This window comes from Suncus etruscus, chromosome 15 (assembly GCF_024139225.1).
Source record: "Suncus etruscus isolate mSunEtr1 chromosome 15, mSunEtr1.pri.cur, whole genome shotgun sequence".
Lineage (NCBI taxonomy): Eukaryota > Metazoa > Chordata > Mammalia > Eulipotyphla > Soricidae > Suncus > Suncus etruscus.
In genome coordinates this window covers 44,635,825-44,655,874 of record NC_064862.1, presented here as the reverse complement: position 1 = coordinate 44,655,874, position 20,050 = coordinate 44,635,825, and the positions used below count along the sequence as shown (strand labels likewise).

Genomic DNA, 20,050 nt, shown 5'->3' with positions numbered 1-20,050 from the left:
TTAAATATTATTTTTATTTATTTTGGTTTTTCAGGCCACACCCGTTTTGATGCTATGGGGTTCCTCCTGGCTAAGCACTTAGAAATTGCCCCTGGGTTGGGGGGACCATATGGACACCGGGGGATTGAACCGTGGTCCTTCCTTGGCTAGCACTTGCAAGGCAGACACCTTACCTCTAGTGCCACCTTGCCAGCCCCTTTTTGTTTTTTTGGTTTTTTGGTTTTGGGGCCACACCAGGTGGTGCTTGGGATTACTCCTGGCTGTCTGCTCAGAAATAGCTCCTGGCAGGCATGGGGAACCATATGGGACACTGGGATTTGAACCAACCACCTTAGGTCCTGGATTGGCTGCTTGCAAGGCAAACACCGCTGTGCTATCTCTCTGGGCCCCCATTTTCATTTTTAATATGGGTTATCAAGTTTCTCTCTATCCTTCTTTGTTAGTTTTGCCAATGGTCTATCTATATTGTTTATTTTTTCGAAGAACTAACTTCTGCTTTCGTTGATCTTTCGGATTGTTTTTTGGGTTTTCACTTCATTGATTTATGCTCTCAGCTTGGTTATTTCCTTCTGTCTCCATATTTTTGGTTCCTTTAGTTGATCATTTTCTAATTTTATAAGCTGCGTCATTAAGCTGTTCAGGTATATCCCTTCTTCTTTCCTGATGTGTGCTTGCAAAGTTATAAATTTTCCTCTCAGGACAGATTTTGCTGTGTCCTATAGATTCTGGTAGTTTGTGTCTTCATTGTCATTTGTTTCCAGGAAAGTTTTGATTTCCTCTTTGATTTCCTCTTGGATCCACTGGTTATTCAGTAGCAGGCTGTTATCAGACTACTAGACATATACGCATCCAATAAGAGACCAGCAAATTATCAAATACAATTATTTACAAATTTGAAAGAAGACATCAATAATAACACAATGATTGTGGGAGACCTCAACATGGCCCTGGCAACACTTGATAGATCAACCAGACTGAAACCCAACAAAAAGACACTAACCCTGAAAAGATAAATGGAGGAAAGAGGACTAGTAGATATATATAGGACACTTCATCCCTAGAAACCTTGATATACATTCTTCTCCAATGTACATGGGTCATTCTCCAGGATAGACTACATGCTAGCATGTAAAACATACCTCCATAAAATCGAGAGGAGAGAAATTTTGCACGCCACATTTGCTGACCAAGGCTCTGAACAACCTTTGCTGAAAAATGCTCTGAAAGTAGAAGTGAACTACAAAGGGACACAGAAGAAATAATTTTGCCTTATTTTAATGGCTGCTGACAGAAAACGGTGGTGGGTGCTGATAACTGGGGTGGCTGCAGCAATTGCTTAAAATAAGGATAATAAAGTTCATACATTAGTTGACTAATCTTTTAGAAAAATACTACTAATGATAGTAACTTTGGCTGATAGTGTAATAAAATTTGGGGATATTGCTTATCTATGAATATATTTTGAAGGTAGAACCAATAGGATTTGATAATGAGCAGTACCTTGGAATAGAGTTTTGGAAGTTGGATGTCCGAAGTCAGGGTGCCAGAATAATTAAGGTGTACTGAGATCTCACATCCTGTTTGCTAGGTGCTCATATTATTGCTGAAGCTTCTCAAGTGTATCCTCAAAGTGTTAACTCATAGATGAAGAAATTACTCTCTCTTTTTTTTTTTTTTTTTGGTTTTTGGGTCACACCCGGCAGTGCTCAAAGGTTACTCCTGGCTCTACACTCAGACATCGCCCCTGGCAGGCACAGGGGACCATATGGGATGCTGAGATTCAGACCATCGTCCTTCTGCATGAAAGGCAAATGCCTTACCTCCATGCTATTTCTCCAGACCCAGACATTACTCTTTTCTTATAAGACCAACAATTACATTGAGTTAAAACAGATTGAAATATTTAATAACACTGGATATATGGATTTGGGAGTATTATAAATTCAATTTATAATATTTAGCTTTTTTATTTTGTTTTTGTTTTTTGGTCACACCTGGCAGTGCTCAGGGGTTACTCCCTACTCTATGCTCAGAAATCTCTCCTGGCAGGCTAGGGGGACCATATGGGATTCGAATCACTGTCCTTCTGCATGCAAGACAAATGTCTTACCTCCATGCTATCTCTCCGGCCCCAACATTCAGCTTTTAACAAGTTAATTCTGAAATATTTATCAGACACTCAAGAGAAGCTAATAGATAGTTGTTTCAAACATGCGATTGAACTGGATATGAGGTTTTTGAACTACAGATATAAGTAGAGAGAATTGTAGATGGCATTGATAAGTGAAAAAAGGATAAACCAGAGTGTTAAGTATCAAAGAGAAAATCTTTTTGAGCAATTATTATGGAACAATTGTTTGAGAGCTTGGGGAAATGAGAACGAGGCACAAGGGACTAAGGAAAACCAGCTAGAGATGGAGAAGAGAAGTTAAGAGAATGTAGCATCTGAAAGGGACACAAAGTGATCATTAAGTTAGTACTTATAAAATGCTCTTTTTTGGTTAAAAGAAATAGTATATAAAAATACATCAGCTGGTGCTGGAGAGATAGTACAGCAGGTAGGGGTACTTGCCTTGCATGTGGCCAACCCAGTTTTGGTCCCTGGCATCCCTTATGGTCTCCTGAACACAGTCAGGAGTTCTTGAGAGCAGAGCCAGGAGTTACCTCTGAGGATCACCGAGTGTGGGCCCCCAAAAAAACCAAAACCAGTTTTTTGTTCTCACTCTTCCCCACAAAAACATTTTAAATAAACATTAAAAATTAAAATACATCATTAGATTTATCAGGTAAGTTACAGATCTTAACAAGTGCAATTTCTTGGGAGTGATAGCTTGATAGAGATGATCAAGGAAGAAAAAAAGAAGTAGCAGAAGAGTTTTAATAAAAGGAGAACACTATGTAAGTTTAAGACATAAGTGGATTCTGGAGATTTGTTTTAATATGAACAGTGTAACAGCAAGTTTATATGAATTTGGAAATTAAGCAGAAGAGCAAATAAATGGAAGAAATGGAAGGAAAAATAGCCAATACTTGCATGGCTCATTTGTCTGCCTCTTTCAGATCAACATACACAAGTTTCCTTCTTAGTAAAGTTTTTCTTACTACTTTATTGCAATTGCAATCCTCCTATCCCAGGAAATCTGACCTTCATATTTTTCTCCTTCATTCAATTTTCTCTATAGCAATGCTCACTTTTTAATCCTATATAGTTTACTTGCTTTGTTTTTTGTTTCCTCTTTACAAAATAGAATTGTCTTCAATGAAAACAGGGATTACATTAGATATAATCCTATATGGTTTACTTGCTTTGTTCTTTGTTCCTCTTTTCAAAACAGAATTGCCTTCAATGAAAACAGGGATTGCATTAGATAGTAAGTGTTCAAAACTGTTCTTGAATAAACAAGAAAATGTCAAGAATTTGAAGAATATTGCTGTTCTCTATGGAAGTGCTTTTGAACTTCTTTTTGATGTGGCCTCTTTCCAACTTTTTCCCTTCTTGTGTTCCCCCTCCCTTCCAGTCCTACTGGTTGGGCAACCTACTTTTCTTTATATCCCTATTTACCTGTGACCCTCTTGTAACATACTGAGGGAACAGAGGGGGAACAAATGACCACAGGTTGAAAAATACTGTTTATGGCACAAATCATCTGTAGGCATGAATTAGACATATAAATATTTGTTGAAAATGAACAAATCTTTAAAGTGGAATTATTTAGCATATAATTTTATCACAGATCACTACAAATAATTTCAGCCTTATTGCTTAATGTTTCTTCCTAATTAAAGTATGCATATATATGTATATGCTATCACATATATAATACCAATGAGACTTGAAAAGAATGTTTCCCATCATGGTTTTTTTTTCTTTCTTTCTTTCTTTTTTTTTTTTTTTTTTTTACTTACTCAGGGGTCTGCGCTCTGGGATCACTCCTGGAGGGCTCGGAAGACCATATGCGGTTACAGGGATCAAATCCAGGTCAGCCACATGCACGGCTATCCTACCCACACTATTCTATTGCTCTGGTCCCTCCCATCATTCTTTTTTAAAAATGAAACTCCATACTCTTTAGTTATCAACCTATCCACCTTTCCTAAGCTTCTCAACCTTTAGCATCTATAAATCTATTGTCTCTAGGGATCTGACCAGTTTACAAATTTTTGCTTTTAGCCAAAATCCCAAGAATTCATATATTTGACTAATTTAAACATTTCAAATAAATGGAATTCTGTAAAATATGGCTTTTGATAGTTGTTTCTTTTAACTAGTATTTTCCAAATTTTATCTATATTATAGCATGGGTTACATTTCAATCCTTTTAATATACCATTTATTTGGATATACCATATTTATTTAGTTATATTACAGGACATTTGAGTGTTTCCAGAGTTTGCTCAGGGTTTACTGCTGGTTCTGCGCTCAGAAATCACTCCTGGCAGGCTTGGGGGACCATATGGAATGCTGGGAATCAAAAGACCAGCACCCTACCCACTTTGTTATTATTGGCCCCTCTTTTTCATATTTCTATGATCAATGGTAAAAGCTCAAAATTTTCACGTTCCCAATAACACATTATTTTTTAAATCACCATCCTAATGGGTGAGAAGTATTATATCATTGTGATTTTGCTCTTTCTTCCAATTTTCTCAAACTGCCCTAAAAAACTAGAATTTTTCTATTATATCCTACCCACAGGTTAAAAAGTCTGTGAACTGATGTGTATATATCACAATATTTCTTCTGATCCTATACATATGGGCTTTAAATGTCATGGTTACCATGTTTAAAATGGTCATTCAAGGTCTTAGCAATTTCCCCCATCTCCCTATCCTACTCTGAATTTATCTATATAAGATAAATGCTGAAGCAGAAAATCACTCGAGGGCTTATAGTCTATAATTGTTATATTTACTTTTCAAAATCTGAAACTAATTTTGATATGTGACTTATTTTGGTAAAAGTGACAAAAGAGATTTATAAACTGAATAAAAACAGGTGCACATGAAAGGCTTAGAGCTTAATTCAGACTCATATGTTGGCAATTAGAAGGCAACAATAGGAGGAGGAAAGAATATCATTCCAGAAGGACTTACCGAAAATCTTTGCCTTTTTCTCACAGTGAGAAAGTAGTAATTTTCCTTTAAACACATGTTTTTCTGTCCAGTACTAAAACTATGTATATTCATTTGAATAAAAACAAGGAGACAGTCAGGGTGGAGATTACATCTACACAGAAGCTGAAATCATTCCCTGAAAGAGAAAAGCTACCATTGGGACACCTAGAGTATGTATATGCAAATTAAATGCTGGGAAAGTACCTGAGATTCACCACCATTAAGTGTTTTTTGAGAAGTCATTACAGGTTGTGAAAGTGTTCTAATCAGCGCATTTGTGGAAAACATGAAAAACTGGTCAAGTAACGCCTGTACTTGAACAGAAATGATGACTGGGAGGGTTGGTGGAGAAGCAAAGCATCATAGTTGATCCAGGTTGGGGAGCTGCTATTGCAGTAAATTTAGGGAAAAACTTTCGTTACCAATATGGTATATTGCTTTATTGATGTTCACAACTTAAGCCTCCGTGACTCTAAAATAATAAAAAAATAAAATAATCTAAATTAAAACATAATAATCTAAAATGTTACCATATTTAAAAATATTCATATGAGATATTTCTTCCTTCAAATGGTTAAATTATCTCTAATCAAAGAGAAGAGAAATGTTGGTTGATCTCACACAAGGGCACAAGAAACAGTTCTATATCTACCATTCTCTTGTTTCTACATAAAGGAGCAGGGAAGATTGTGTGCAAAGAATATCAAAAACATTGAACTTATGGGGCTGGAGCATAGAGGTAGGGTGTTTGTCTTGCATTTGTGGTGGGAATGTTGCACTGGTGAAGGGGTGTTCTTTTTATGACTGAAACCCAACTACAATCATGCTCGTAATCATGGTGCTTAAAGATTTTATTAAAACAAAACAATAAAAAAAGAAAACCATCTAGACGAAGCGATAGCACAGCAGTAGGGCGTTGCCTTGTACTTGGCTGACCCAGGACGGACCTGGGTTCAATCCCTGGCGTCCCATATAATATGGCCCCCCAGCCAGGACCGATTTCTGAGCGCAGAGCCAGGAGTAGCCCCTCAAGGGTGGCCCAAAAAACAAAACAAAACAAAACCCAAAAAAAACCCATCAGGGTGTGAACACAATATGCTTGATCAGCCCCTCCAGCCCCCTACTCCCACGCACCCTTCTCTGCAACAACAAAATGCGGGAAGTAAAAAGCTCACCAATCTGATGCATACTAGTTACTGTAACTGTAATGACTAACCTCGCTCTTGTTTATTTATATTTATTTACATTTTTTGTTTTTAGGATCACACCCGGTTGTGCTCAGAGCTTACCCCCTGCTGTAAGTCTCTCTCTGGCTCTTTTATTTATTTATTTATTTACTTATTAAAGTTAAGATATATAGAGGGAAACAAAACTAATATGTAATTGAGTGTTTACTACGTGCACAAGTACTCCTCTATGAATTTTAGTATCAATTGAATTTGTCTGTCCATCAAATAACCCTACCCAGGAAGAAGGGGCGCACCTCGAGAAAACAAGAGTTGGCGTTGGCGACAAAAGGAAGCAAAAAACTTGGGAGAAGGGAATCTTGGGGAGCACAAGGGGCTTGAGTTTCTTACCCCAGCACCACCCACTTTATTGGCATGGCCCCACCCTGAGGTCTGTGAATCAGCTCCAGGAGAGACAAGTTAAAAACGTAATCGAGGAACAACACGATCCCTAACGTCTCGGGGTGGGAGGGAGGAGACCACAAGGCCGGCTTTGGAGAGTGAACCCCCTAAATGCACCTAGAGGCCTGAAGGGTCCTTGCAGAGGAAACAAGAGGGTGTTTCCAAAAGTGCCTTAAAGGAAAAAGAAAAAAAAATCACTTCAATTTTCCTTCACTTTCCACCTTGACCAAGATATTTATTACCTGCAAAAGAAAGCCTTCGCTTTATTCTGCAGAGGAGGTAGTGTAGCGGGTAGAGTTGCCTTTATCTTCAGGCATCGCGGAGGGCAGGCGCAACGCCGGCGCGGGGGCCTGAGGACCCCCGGGGCGCGCGGGAGGAGGAGCCACAGGCGACGTAGGGGCTGGACGTACGCCGGAAGTCACCTCCGGAGCTCTGCGTGAGGCTGGAGGATCCTCGCTGCGGGCTCCCACTTCCGGTCAGTACGTCGACGTCGCTCGGCTGCAAAAGGGAAAAAAAAAAAAAAAAAAAAAAAAAAAAAAGCTGCTCAGCAGGATTTGTCTCCGGCGATCGTCTGACGCACTTCGCTCGCTCCGAGGGGTTTTTCAATCCGCTGTCATCTCAGCTGTGACGCCATGAGCAACAAAGAAGGTGGTGTCATCGCAACACGGGGCGCCCCGTTCTATATTCTCGGGCGGGAAGCTCTCCGGTTGGTCTAAGGGTCTTCTGGTTCTCGAGAGAGATGCTTGCTCTCTGCACAGGCTTTGCAAGAAGGCGCGATCTTGGGGATCATGGCCCGCTTGACGCCTCTTTTGCCTTTCAAAACCCCGAGATGTCTTTTTGCTCTTAGTTCCATTAGTGCTCCACCTTGTGTTGGTTGGATCTAGAAACCCATCATCGGTGGGAGCCTGGGTGAGGCGAGGGGCTTAATTAAGGTTTGGGGAGAAATAACAAGCCCCCCCCCCCCCTTTCTGTCATTTGGCTGAAGAAAGGTTGAAGGAGAGTTGCCCAGTGGGGATCAGCTTTTAAGGGAAGGAAGGGTTTTTTGTTTCTTGTTTTTGCCTTTGTTAACTCAGTAGCCAACGTGCTTTCCTTCTCTACGTTAAAGGATCAGGAGGGTTCAGGAAGAGGAAACATGACAATTTCCCATATAACCATAGGAGAGAAGGGAAGGATGTGAATTCGTCTTCACCCGTGATGCTGGCCTTCAAATGTAAGTGCTCCCCTAACATTGCTCACAATGGTTTCTAACAAAGATCCTTTTAGTTCTGTGAATCAAGAAAACAGGCCTTAAGAATAGGATGAGAGAGGTTGACACTGGTGGGAATGGTCCTGACTCATTGTATATCTGAAATTCAACGACGAAGGACTCAGCAGATCACAATTGTTTCAATAAAATAAAATTGAAATAAAAGCAAAGCAAAACAAACAAACAAACAAAAAAGGAATATAGGATGCACATATGTGAACCCTTTAACTTTCTTGGAAGTTTTGCCGTAGTGATGGTTCTACTCTGAAAAATCTTGCTTATGAAATATAAAAAAACTTGGAATTTTTGGTCCCACAAGTAACCTTAATCTCGGACATTGTCACACTAGCTGAAAATCCTGGACCTGCTCTTGTGCACGCACTCGATTTTTAAAATGCATATTGATTTGGTTTGCACAATTAGGTTTTGAGATGGGGACATTTGTTTCCATTTTGCTTATTGCAGTAGTGAATCGCGTGTATATACAGTCTTTTTCTCCCCTTTTTCTTAGTTACTTTGGTGGAGCTGTGCCTGTTTCTAAGCAACGTAATCAGAGTGCATTGAGTGCAGGAGTTTGGATTTCAGTCCCCACTGCAAAGTGGACTACTAGATGGAGTTCTACCCACACCCCTCCAAATTTTTTCTCGTTCTACATCACCATTTTCTGTAGTTCAGGAATCTGAAAGGAGCTTAGCTTTTCTTCTAAGTGAACTTATGTGAACACTTGTTTGATACTGATTTGGGAACCCCTCCTAAGTGCTACATCAATGTTCTCATTCCTGTTTTGGGCATCTTCCTTGCTCTTAAGACTTAATATATACTGTTTTTTGCTACATTCGACTTAACAATAAGGCCAGAGAACCTGCTTCCTATCTAAATTAGTAAGGGTTCCACTTTTTGAAGACAATAGACATTGTAAAACTATAGCTCTTACAGTGATCTTCAGAAAGGCAATGAGTTGTAAATTGAGTGGAGGATATTAATACAGTTGGATATTCAGTGGAAATAAATTGTTCTCTTTTACACTTTCTGACTTCCTATACTGGACTGCTTGTTTCTAAGGTTTTCTTTTTGTTGTTGTTAATTTCTGTTTCAGTATACTTTTGCCCACTCACTTTAAACATTAAGCTGCATTTAGTGCAGTGCCCACATTACCTATCTGGTGAGCTATTTATTTTTCAAGACCTACCAAGAGTAAGGACTTTCCTTAGAAGTATTTCTGTTATATATTTTTTCAAGCACACTTAGTGAAAAATACTGCATTCCATTCCTTGTTCATTTATCTGTTCATTTATTCAGTCATAAAATATTTTTGAATGTCTTTTAAGAAATAGCATTGAACCTTTTGCATAAGCACATTTAAGTATTTGTTTACATCAGTAGATTGTTCTTAAGGTTAAGATCTATTTTATTAACTTGATCGTATCTTCATAATATCTAATTCACAGGCATTAACGTGCTCAAGAAAATAGGAATAACGTGTTTATTATTTTGAAATATTAGCCGAAATTCTGACTGAATTATTCCAGTAATAAAAACATAGATGTATTTAGGCACTGATTTGAATAATAGTTAATTGGGATTGTGTTCTTATTTAAAAAATTCATACAAAATATATCTGTTGGGTACAACTTGTTTGGTTTTTGGCGTGACAGTATTTTAAAATAAAGTATGTACTTTGAGAGTTAAGCCTGTTTAGGTATTTTAATAACAAAGACTTAAAAATTCAGGGAGTTTAAGATAATGTTAGAAAAGTTTACAAATTCTTCTTTACAATCTAAGCTTGGGGCCAGAGAGATAGATAGCACAGTGGTAGGGCGTTTGCCTTGCAAGCAGCCTACCCAGGACCAATTGCAGTTCAAATCCTGGCATCCCATCTGGTCCCCCATGCCTGGGAGCGATTTCTGAGTGCAGAGCCAAAAGTAACCCCTGAGCGCCGCTGGGTGTGGCCCAACCCCCCTTCCCAAAAAAGAACCCAAGCTTATATTTTAGAGATATTTATATAGTATATAGCGCGATGGTGAACCTATGGCACGCGTGCCAGCTGTGACACAGGAAGGCCTTGCAGCTGGCACATGGGAAGGTCCGCAGTTAATAAATTTATAAAATTTATAAAGAGGTTTTAGATACTAAAATCTTGTTTTTAAGGTTTAATTGACGTGCTGGCACTTTGAGGAAATTCTTTGGTTTTGTGCGGCAGTTTGGGCACTCGGGCTCAAAAAGGTTAGCCATCACTGGTATATAGTAAGGAAATTTCTAAAAGAGTACTTTTTTATAACTTAGGGGGTAGTTGGAGACAACATTTTGTAAATTGTGTAATAATTTTGTTATTGTAGTCTCATGTTTAGTACACCAACTACTTTTTTTGATATTGTGAGTATCTTGAGTTGTAGGACCCATTAGGACTTAACTATATTTTTAAAAGAATTTTTTAATATCATAATCTAAGTACTTTATAAATAGTAAGATGATTTGACCTTTTCATTTCTGTGGGTTAATGGGGCCGGTGAGGTGGCGCTAGAGGTAAGGTGTCTGCCTTGCAAGCGCTAGCCAAGGAAAGACCATGGTTCGATCCCCTGGCGTCCCATATGGTCCCCCTAAGCCAGGGGCAATTTCTGCGCTTAGCCAGAAGTAACTCCTGAGCATCAAATGGGTGTGGCGGAAAAAAAATGGCCCATTTCTGTGGGTTAAATAGGTTTATTGTATGGGGCCAGAGTGATAGCACAGTGGGTAGGGCACCTGCCTTACATGTGACTGACCCGGGTTCGATCCCTTGCACCCGATATGGTTCTCTGAGCGTGCCAGAAGTAATTTCTGAGTGTGGAGCCAGGACTAACCCCTGAGCATCATTGAGTGTGACCAAAACCAAAAAATTGGTTTATTGTGCATAGTAATAATACTATTTGGTAGGTTTCAAGTATATAAATGCTTGCTTATGGTTCTAATAATATATTATCAGCTTTTCAGCAGGAACTTGATGCAAGACATGATAAATATGAAAGACTTGTGAAACTAAGTCGAGATATAACTGTTGAAAGTAAAAGGACAATATTTCTCCTTCATAGGATTACAAGGTAAGTAAATACCTTTACCATTTACTAATAGTTGGATTTTATTTATATGTGCATTGTAAATATATGTGTGTATTCACATATATGTATATATAATGTATTAGAATATTTTGTGACATTTGGGACTAGAGGACATAGCAGTATATTGAGTATAAACATTTTGAGCTTGATTTTGAGTATAAACGTTTTAAATCCAGTTAGGAGAAAAGTCGTATGTTCAGAGCAATTGTGATTTTGGTTCTGTAAGATAATTAAAATAACTGAAACTATATTAAATTTTTTACTGTCTTTAGAGCTTTCCTTGGATAGTGTGTGCAAATTTTTTTTTTTTTTTTGGTTTTGTTTGTTTTATGAGTCATACCCGGTGGTGCTCAGGGGTTACTCCTGGCTTTGTGTTCACAAATCACTCCTGGCAGGCTTGGGGAGACCATATGGGATGCCGGGAATTGAACCCCAGTCCATCCTGGGTCAGTCGCATACAAGGCAAATGCCCTACCCTGTGCTATCTCTCCGGCCCATATGTGTGCAAATTTTTTTATTTATTTATTTGGGTATTATTTTGGGGGAGTAACACCACTGGTGCTACCCCAATGGTGCTCCAGGCTTATTTTTGGCTCTGTGCTCAGGTATCACTTCTGGTAAGGCTTGGGGAAACAAGTGAGGTACTAGGGATTGAGCCCAGGTACAAGGCAAACACCCTACCTGTTTTAAATTGCTTTGTCCTTTTTATGCAAAAATTTAATATTAGAAAATCTGATTAACTTATTTTCCAGTTTATGTTTTATCCATTGCAGTTTTGTTTTCTGAATCCCAACTCTTGAAATACCTATATATTTGCTAAATCTTGTGCATACTCTTCTGCCCTAGATTTAATTATATATTATTATATTATTTTATACATTTTGGCTAAATAGTTTGAAATTTTGTTTTCCTTTATTTCTATGACATTGTTTTCTATTGTTGTTTGTATTTGGGCAACATCAGGCATTGCTCAGGGGTTACTCCTGACTGCGCTCAGAAGTGACTCCTGGCAGACTTGCAGGACCATATGGGAGGCCAGGGAATGAATCCGGCCGGTTTGGCCGCATGCAATGCCTCTCTGTGACATTATGTTGCAATTTCTTTTATTTTTAATTAATTAATTAATTATTTCTTTTTAATTTTTAATTAATTAATTAATTTTTTTTTTTTTTTGGTTTTTGGGTCACACCAAGCAGGGCTCAGGGGTTACTCCTGGTTCCATGCTCAGAAATCACTCCTGGCAGGCTCGGGGGACCATATGGGATGCCGGGATTTGAACCACCGTCCTTCTGCATGAAAGGCAAACGCCTTACCTCCATGCTATCTCTCCGGCTCCGTGTTGAAATTTCTTTTTCTAGAATTGTACTATTTTATTTTTCTATATAGGCTCTGTATTATTGAAGAGAGAAGGTAAAGTAAATCAATTTAAAGTAGCATAAACAAATCATTGGTGGGGGCTAGAGAGATAGCATGGAGGTAAGGCGTTTGCCTTTCATGCAGGAGGTCATCGGTTCGAATCCTGGCGCCCCATATGGTCCCCTGTGCCTGCCAGGAGCAATTTCTGAGCCTGGAGCCAGAAATAACCCCTGAGCAAAGCCAGGTGTGACCCAAAAACCAAAAAAAAAAAAAAAAATCATTGGTGATGGGAATGTTGCACTGGTGATGGGTGGTGTTCTTTACATGACTGAAACCCAAACACAATCATGTATGTAATCAAGGTGTTTAAATAAAATAAAAAAAAAATTATGAACGAATTTCTATGCACACTGCCTATATCTTATTTAGAAGTGAAGAAACAAAATGGGAATAAATACAATGTGTGGCCCTCGGGCCGTAGTTTGAAGACCCCCTGATGTAGAGGAATATTATGTTGGCTTTGTAGGAGAATTACATATGCAAATAAAAGTGTTGTGTGTAATCATCAAAAAAAAAGTAGCATAAACAGAAGAGGGTAGAGAATGAGATAGGATTAAAAAATATTGAGTGTAGCTGAATTGCTCCATATTTCACTTTTGCATCTTTATTTACTACATGTTTTTGACTAACTTTCTTTTTTTTTTTTTTTTTTTTTGGTTTTTTTGTTTTTTTGGGCCACGCCCATTTGACGCTCAGGGGTTACTCCTGGCTATGCGCTCAGAAGTCGCTCCTGGATTGGGGGACCATATGGGATGCGGGGGGATCGAACCGCGGTCTGTCCTAGGCAAGCGCAGGCAAGGCAGGCACCTTACCTCTAGCGCCACCGCCCTGCCCTTGACTTTCTTTGTGTCTCTATTCCACGTGAAGAGAGAAGTCATCCCTGCAATTCCATAAATTACTATAAATTTCAAATCCTCTAGGACAGTGGTGGGCAACATTTTTTTTTCAACTGAGCCAAATCTTGCTAAAACCACAATTGAAATTTATTTTGAGAGCCACACAGGGTGCGCACTGACAGGGGGTAGGAGCAGAGTCCTGAATCCTGGAGTGGCCCTGAAGCAGCCACCCGGCACACATAAGAGCCTCATTAAAAAGTGTAAAGAACCGCGGCTTGCTGACCACTGCTTTAGGATGATAATTGATTGACTTTACACTGTATCTTATATTTTTTTAAGAAATACCAAATATAATTTATCATATTTTTATTAAATATCACAAAGCTGGAGAGATAATTTTAGGGCAGGAGTCTTATGTTTTTGCTTACAGGAGCCCTGAGATCTATCCTGGCACTACATAATTTCCTAAGCATTAATGAGTGTGACCTCCAAACAAATAGAATATTCTTTCAGTATTTTTTAATATAGTTAAATTATTATTATTTTTTTCCTCTGTGTGGGCCATGCCCTACACGCTGAAATGCTCAGGACTTACTTCCTGGCTCAGGTGATTCCTGAACTGTCCCGAATATGCTCTGGGAATCATGTGAGGAGGCCGGAATAGTACTCTTGTTGGCCTGTCTTACTATGTACTATCTCTTTGGCCCCTAATTTTAAGATAACTCTAATAAACTAGTTTATTCACTGAAAGGAAACAAACCATATATAGATTTATTGGCAATTTATATTAATTTCTTTTTCTTTCTTCCCTTAATTCATTTTTGTTTAATGAGTTCTCAGATACTTGTACACAGGTTTATATTATAGAAGTAAAATTATTCTGTATGAATGTTTTTTCCAGTAAAAGTTGTAAATTTCAAACAATTACCGGTATTCAAATGCTTGCAAAATAAATAGAATTGTAATAGGAAAATACTTTAGAGAAGGTCACTTTATTATATAATGTCATCCAGAGTGATGGTGCAGTGGTAGGGCATTTGCCTTGCACGTGGCTGACCCAGGACGGACTGCCCTACCGCTGTGCTATCTCACCAGTCCCTATTTTTAAATTTTCATTATGTTCAGAATATTTTCTGGTTTTGTTTGTTTGTTTGGGGTTCTGGACCACACCCAGTGACGCTCAGGGGTTACTCCTGGCTATGCATTCAGAAACCGCTCCTGGCTTGTGGGACCATATGGGACACTGGGGGGTTGAACCGTAGTGTCCTAGGTCAGCTGCTTGCAAGGCAAATGTCCTACCGCTGTGTCACCGCTCCAGCCCCAGGTTCAGAATATTTTCTAACTTCTATTTTGATTTTGTCTTTGACCAATATGTTATATTATTTCTAAACATGGAGATTTTCTAGATAAGTTTACTGATAGCATTGTGACCAGAGAATATATTTTCTATTATTTGATCTTTTTTGCATTTCTTAGACTTAGCCTAGAACATAGTCTATCTGGGAAAAATAGACTATATTCCTGAAAATAAAATATTTTGTTCTCGTATGTATTTCTACGTAAGTGCCAATAGGTCAAGATGGTAGGTAACGTGGTTAGTTGTTTGTATGATTAAAAGTTTGGGGCCCGGAGAGATAGCACAGTGGCGTTTGCCTTGCAAGCAGCCGACCCAGGACCAAAGGTGGTTGGTTCGAATCCCGGTGTCCCATATGGTCCCCCGTACCTGCCAGGAGCTGTTTCTGAGCAGACAGCCAGGAGTAACCCCTGAGCAAGGCCGGGTGTGGCCCAAAAACCAAAAAAAAAAAAAAAGTTTGATGGACAGTCCTATCAGTTATTCTGAGGGCCATATTGTGGATCTGTCTTTTTTGCATTTTTATCTGCCTGTGATTTAAAGGTCTCTTTATTTGCTGTATTTATGTTTATGATTGCTATGTTCACTTGACCTTTTGTCATTGTGATGTTATCCCTTGGGAATATTATTTGTTCTGATGTCTGTTTTGTTCATGGGGATTCTTTGTAAAGATTTGGCTTCTATTTTTTCTTCCCTTTTTAAAATAATATATTAGCAATATCAGGTATATAGCTTTTACACTTTCATGTACATATGACTGATCACATATGATTGATCTACCAGCAAATTTGATTGCTGCTTCCCATCAAAAACACCGCTCCATTCTTTTCACATACTCCATGGTTATTTGTTTTAATCCTTTTGTTTTTAATTTATGTCTGTTTGAAATGTATTTCTTCTTCTTCTTTTTTTTTTTTTTTTGGCTGTTTTGTCTAGTTTGTCTATATTTAACACTTGAAATGAAATACTCTACATTTGGGATGGGTTAAGTATGATGGTAAAAGCCCATGCCTCAGTTTGATTATTTGTATCATATGCATACCCACTGGGAACAGCTCTGGAGAAACTTCCACTTCCCCAGCACTGTCTGGCTTATTGGGTAATTTCTAGCACTTCAGGGTCAGAACAGCATTGTACCCTTGGATTGAATCATTAATCCAGTTGGTGAAGAATTGTTTGTGGGACTACTCAACCTTCTTTTTTTTTTTTTTTTTTTTTTTTTTTTTTTTGTGGTTTTTGGGTCACACCCGGCAGTGCTCAGGGATTATTCCTGGCTGCAGGCTCAGAAATTGTTCCTGGCAGGCACGGGGGACCATATGGGACGCCGGGATTCGAACCGATGACCTCCTGCATGAAAGGCAAACGCCTTACCTCCATGCTATCTCTCCGGCCCCGACCTTCTGAGCACAAAGGGACTCTCTCACCTCTCAAAAAAAGTATTTCCATTTAATTTCCATTTAATGTGATCATTGATATGGTTGGATTTATAGATAGCATCCATTATCCCTTCATATCTTATTTTGGCAGAAATACTGTCTTAGAGATTGACTTACATTTGCACCTTTTAGGCCAGACTGATAGATAGTACACTGAGTACAGTGCTTTCCTTACATTCAGCAAACCTGAGTTTGATCTCCAGCATCCCATGTTCCCCAAACACTGCTAGTAGTGATTCCTGAGTGCAGAGCTAGAGTAACCCCAGAGCATTGCTTGATGTGGTCCAAAATCAAAACAAATATAGTTGCACCTTTTTACAGTCTCAAGCTGCCCTCGCCATATGAGATTGGTTACTGTCAGAGGACTTTCAGAGAGGGATTTGAATGCAATTTCCAAGGCCAGACAGAGTAGTTTTCTTTTTATTTGTTTCTGTAGCAGCACTTAATATAATATAGAGTTCACAGTGTTTATATGCTTGAACATTACACTGAAAAACAAGCAGTGAGTTGTCACTTGCATATTACTTCACATATAGTATAAGAACCTTTTAATAGTATACATTAACATTTGTTCTTTATATCTTTTCCTTAAAAAATACCCACAAGAGCCACATACAGCTGTGGGGAAGAGATATGTGTGTGGGTCACTCCCAGTTACTTGTCCTACAGAATTAAATATTCAAGCTAAAGTTAACGATAATAGAATCAAAGGACCTAAACTTTAACCATCGAAACTTAAAGGGGCCTGTTATACTGGCAGGCCAGGGAGCAAAGGGTGGTGGATGATATAGGATGTACTTTGGGTCCATTGGTGGAGGGAGGTTGACACTAGTGGTGGGAAGAGCCCTAACTCATTGTATATCTGAAATTCAACTATGAAGGACTCTGTAGATCATAATTATTTCAATAAAATAAAATTACAAAAAAGATAATTGTCCTACTGATACTAGATCCCATGAAATGATTCTGACTTAATGTTCACTGCTTTTGTTCTAGCCTAGCAATGAAAGCCACCAAAGCTACTTTTAGTACTTAGAGGAGCCACAAAGGCTACTCCTGATAAGTATTTGGACTGCCATGGGGTGCCATGTGTTGCCAGTGATCAGAACTTATGCTGTGCACGTACCATCATGTGCTTCATCCTGCTGAGATGTACTCCTGCCCACCTCCCTCCTCTTTCTACCCCTTCCTTTGCCTTGCAAATTTTAGCCATCTTTATACGTTTCATTAGTAATATTTGAAAAATCTACTTAAATTTCTTTATTTCTGTGCTTTCACTTGGAAACTCTAGATCAGTGAGGGACACTTAGATTTTTTTTTGTTGTCTAGTGTCTAAAAAATAATTGTTTTTAATACACTTGTTTATATTACTATATATATCTGTATGTTTTATTTTAATAGGAGGATATATTGTACATGTTAATCTGTTTGGGCTAAAAGTACTAGATTTGGGCTAATATGCTTAAAAAGGTACCAATGTTTTAATTATAGTGAGCCTAATATGGAAGAAATACTAACTGAATCAGAAATGAAATTGGATGGTGTCAGACAGAAGATATTGCAGGTAGCTCAGGAGCTTGCAGGAGAAGACATGCATCAGTTTCATAGAGCCATTACTACAGGTGAGTAAATTTACTTCAGCGGTAACATTTTGTAAATAGTGAATTATATGATTTATGTGTGAGTTCTATGAGTTTTTTGAAGCTTGGTATGAATATTGTTGACTTTAAAATATTGGACTTGAGTTGGAGACATAGTAAAGGGGTGAAGACATGGCCTGCTACTAACCTGGTTGGTTTGATCATCAGCATCACATGGTAATGAGCATTGATGAGTGTGACCCTGGAGACCATGCTGGTCAGATTGACTGAGAATTGCCAAGAACATTCTCATGCCTCTGACCACTAATGGAGTAATATTTGAGCATAGGACCAGGTGACCCAACTACATATTTCCCAAATAAAGGGAAAAAATGGGGGGACCATGTAGGGATGGACCTAGTCCTCCATGTATTTAGCTCATTGAGATATATTTCTGACTATAGGAATATTTAATTATGTCCCTCTTCCCTTTGTTTCGTGACTGAGGACTGTACATATGTAGTTGTGGTGCTCACACATTTGGTTGTTCTGCTTGCTGGGGGTTGTGAACTTTAGTTGTGATGCTTACCCACACTACTTAAGTAGTAGTGTGGGTTTTGTTTGTTTTGGGGGCACACCGTGGCTTTCAGTGGTTACTAATGGCTCTGTGCTCAGAAATCACTCCTGGCAGGCTTGGGAGCCATATGGGATGCTGAGGAATGAACCTGGGTCCATCTGGGTCAGCCGCATGCAAGGAAAACAAACGCCCCTACCGCTATGCTATCACTCCAGCCCCAGGTCATATCTTTTTCATTAAAATGCTCACACTTGGTTTGTAGTACACTGCAGAATATACACTTGGTTGTTGTTGGGCTCCCAAATGTTGAGGTTACCAGTATTGTACTTTTGGCCTCATTCCTATCACATGATCACAGAAAGTGTTTTTTTTTTGTTTTTGTTTTTTGGTGGTGGGGTGATTGGGTCACACCCAATGATGCTCAGGGTATTATTACTGCTGGCACTGTGTTCAGGAATTGCTCTTGGCTGTGCTTGGGGACCATATAGGATTCCAGGGATTTAACCTGGGTTGGCTGCATACAAGGCAGGTACCTTACCAACTAATACCATGGTATTTTTAATGGCACAAAAAAAAATTAACAGCTAAAGAAAATTGGATCAAATGAATTTTTCTAAAATTAAGAAATCCTGTTTATCAGAATTAAGAAATGTCTTTAAGACATTAAGAGGGACTGGAACGGTGGCACAGGGTGTAAAGGCATCTGTCTTGCACATGCTATCCTAGGATGGAACTCGGTTCAATCCCCCAGCATCCCATATGGCCCAAGCCAGGAGTGATTTCTGAGCATATAGACAGGAGTAAACCTTGAGTGTCACCGGGTGTGGCCCAAAAACCAAAAAACCAAACAAACAAACAAAAAAAGATATTAAAAAAGGTAAAGGCAAGGGACTAGAGCAATAGTACAGTGTGTAAGGTACTAATCTTGCATACAACTTATCTGGGTCCTACACCAGTAGTCCTCCGAAGAGTGATCCCTGAGCACTACTGGGTGCAATTCCAAAAATCAAAACCAAAAGACACCAAAACTCAAAAGAATAAAAAGCACGCTGAACTCTGAGACATGACATTTAAAGAATGTACAATAAAGAACAATATATGAATAGTTCTTATGCATGAGCAACAAACAAAGTAGGCCAGGGAGATAGTGCAGAGGGTAGGCCACTTGTCTTGTATGTAGCCTATTGGGTTCACTCCCTAGCATACCTTATGGTCCTTGCCAAACAGGAGTAATCTCTGGACACAAATAGTAATAAACTTTGAGCACTCTCTTAGTGGGTTTGGAGGACAACATATGATGCTAGGGATCAAACTAAATTTGGCAGTGTGCAGGCAAGTGCCATACCTGCTGTACTATTTCTCTGGCCCCTCAACATCATTATTTACTAGAGAGATGTAAAGTAGAACCACAGTGAAATGCAGTTCATTTAGTTGTATGACTAAAGGAAAAAAATGACACTAACCCTTAGAAAAATCTGCTAATATCTTGATAACAGCATTTTCTTATCTTACCTAACATTTTCAGTTTCCTTACTTTAGAGGAGTGAGGCTATGTCACCAAAAGACAAGTGCAAGAAAATTTACAGGAGATTTACTTATAATATTCTATAAGCTAAAAAGAAAATATTCTAAAGCTAACAAATGACCTCAAAGTTCATCAGTAGGAAAAAGGAAAAATAGTGGTATATTTCTGTGTAACAAATCTTATAGGACCTCCTTTTTGTAAATTGCATTACTGAACAAGTTCACTGCTATCAATATTTTGTCTTTACC

The 20,050-nt window shown here is 38.7% G+C and overlaps 1 protein-coding gene across 1 annotated transcript in view; it reads left to right on the top strand.

The window, feature by feature from the left end:
- The first annotated feature begins 7,170 nt into the window (after window positions 1-7,170).
- Window positions 7,171-20,050, top strand: part of TSNAX (translin associated factor X) — a 35,392-nt gene continuing 22,512 nt past the window's right edge. The window contains exons 1-4 of the mRNA XM_049789399.1: window positions 7,171-7,391; window positions 7,849-7,953; window positions 10,949-11,063; window positions 17,612-17,742. Coding sequence (XP_049645356.1) covers window positions 7,376-7,391; window positions 7,849-7,953; window positions 10,949-11,063; window positions 17,612-17,742 — 367 coding nt within the window. The 5' untranslated portion in view covers window positions 7,171-7,375. The remainder of the gene's footprint in view (window positions 7,392-7,848; window positions 7,954-10,948; window positions 11,064-17,611; window positions 17,743-20,050) is intronic.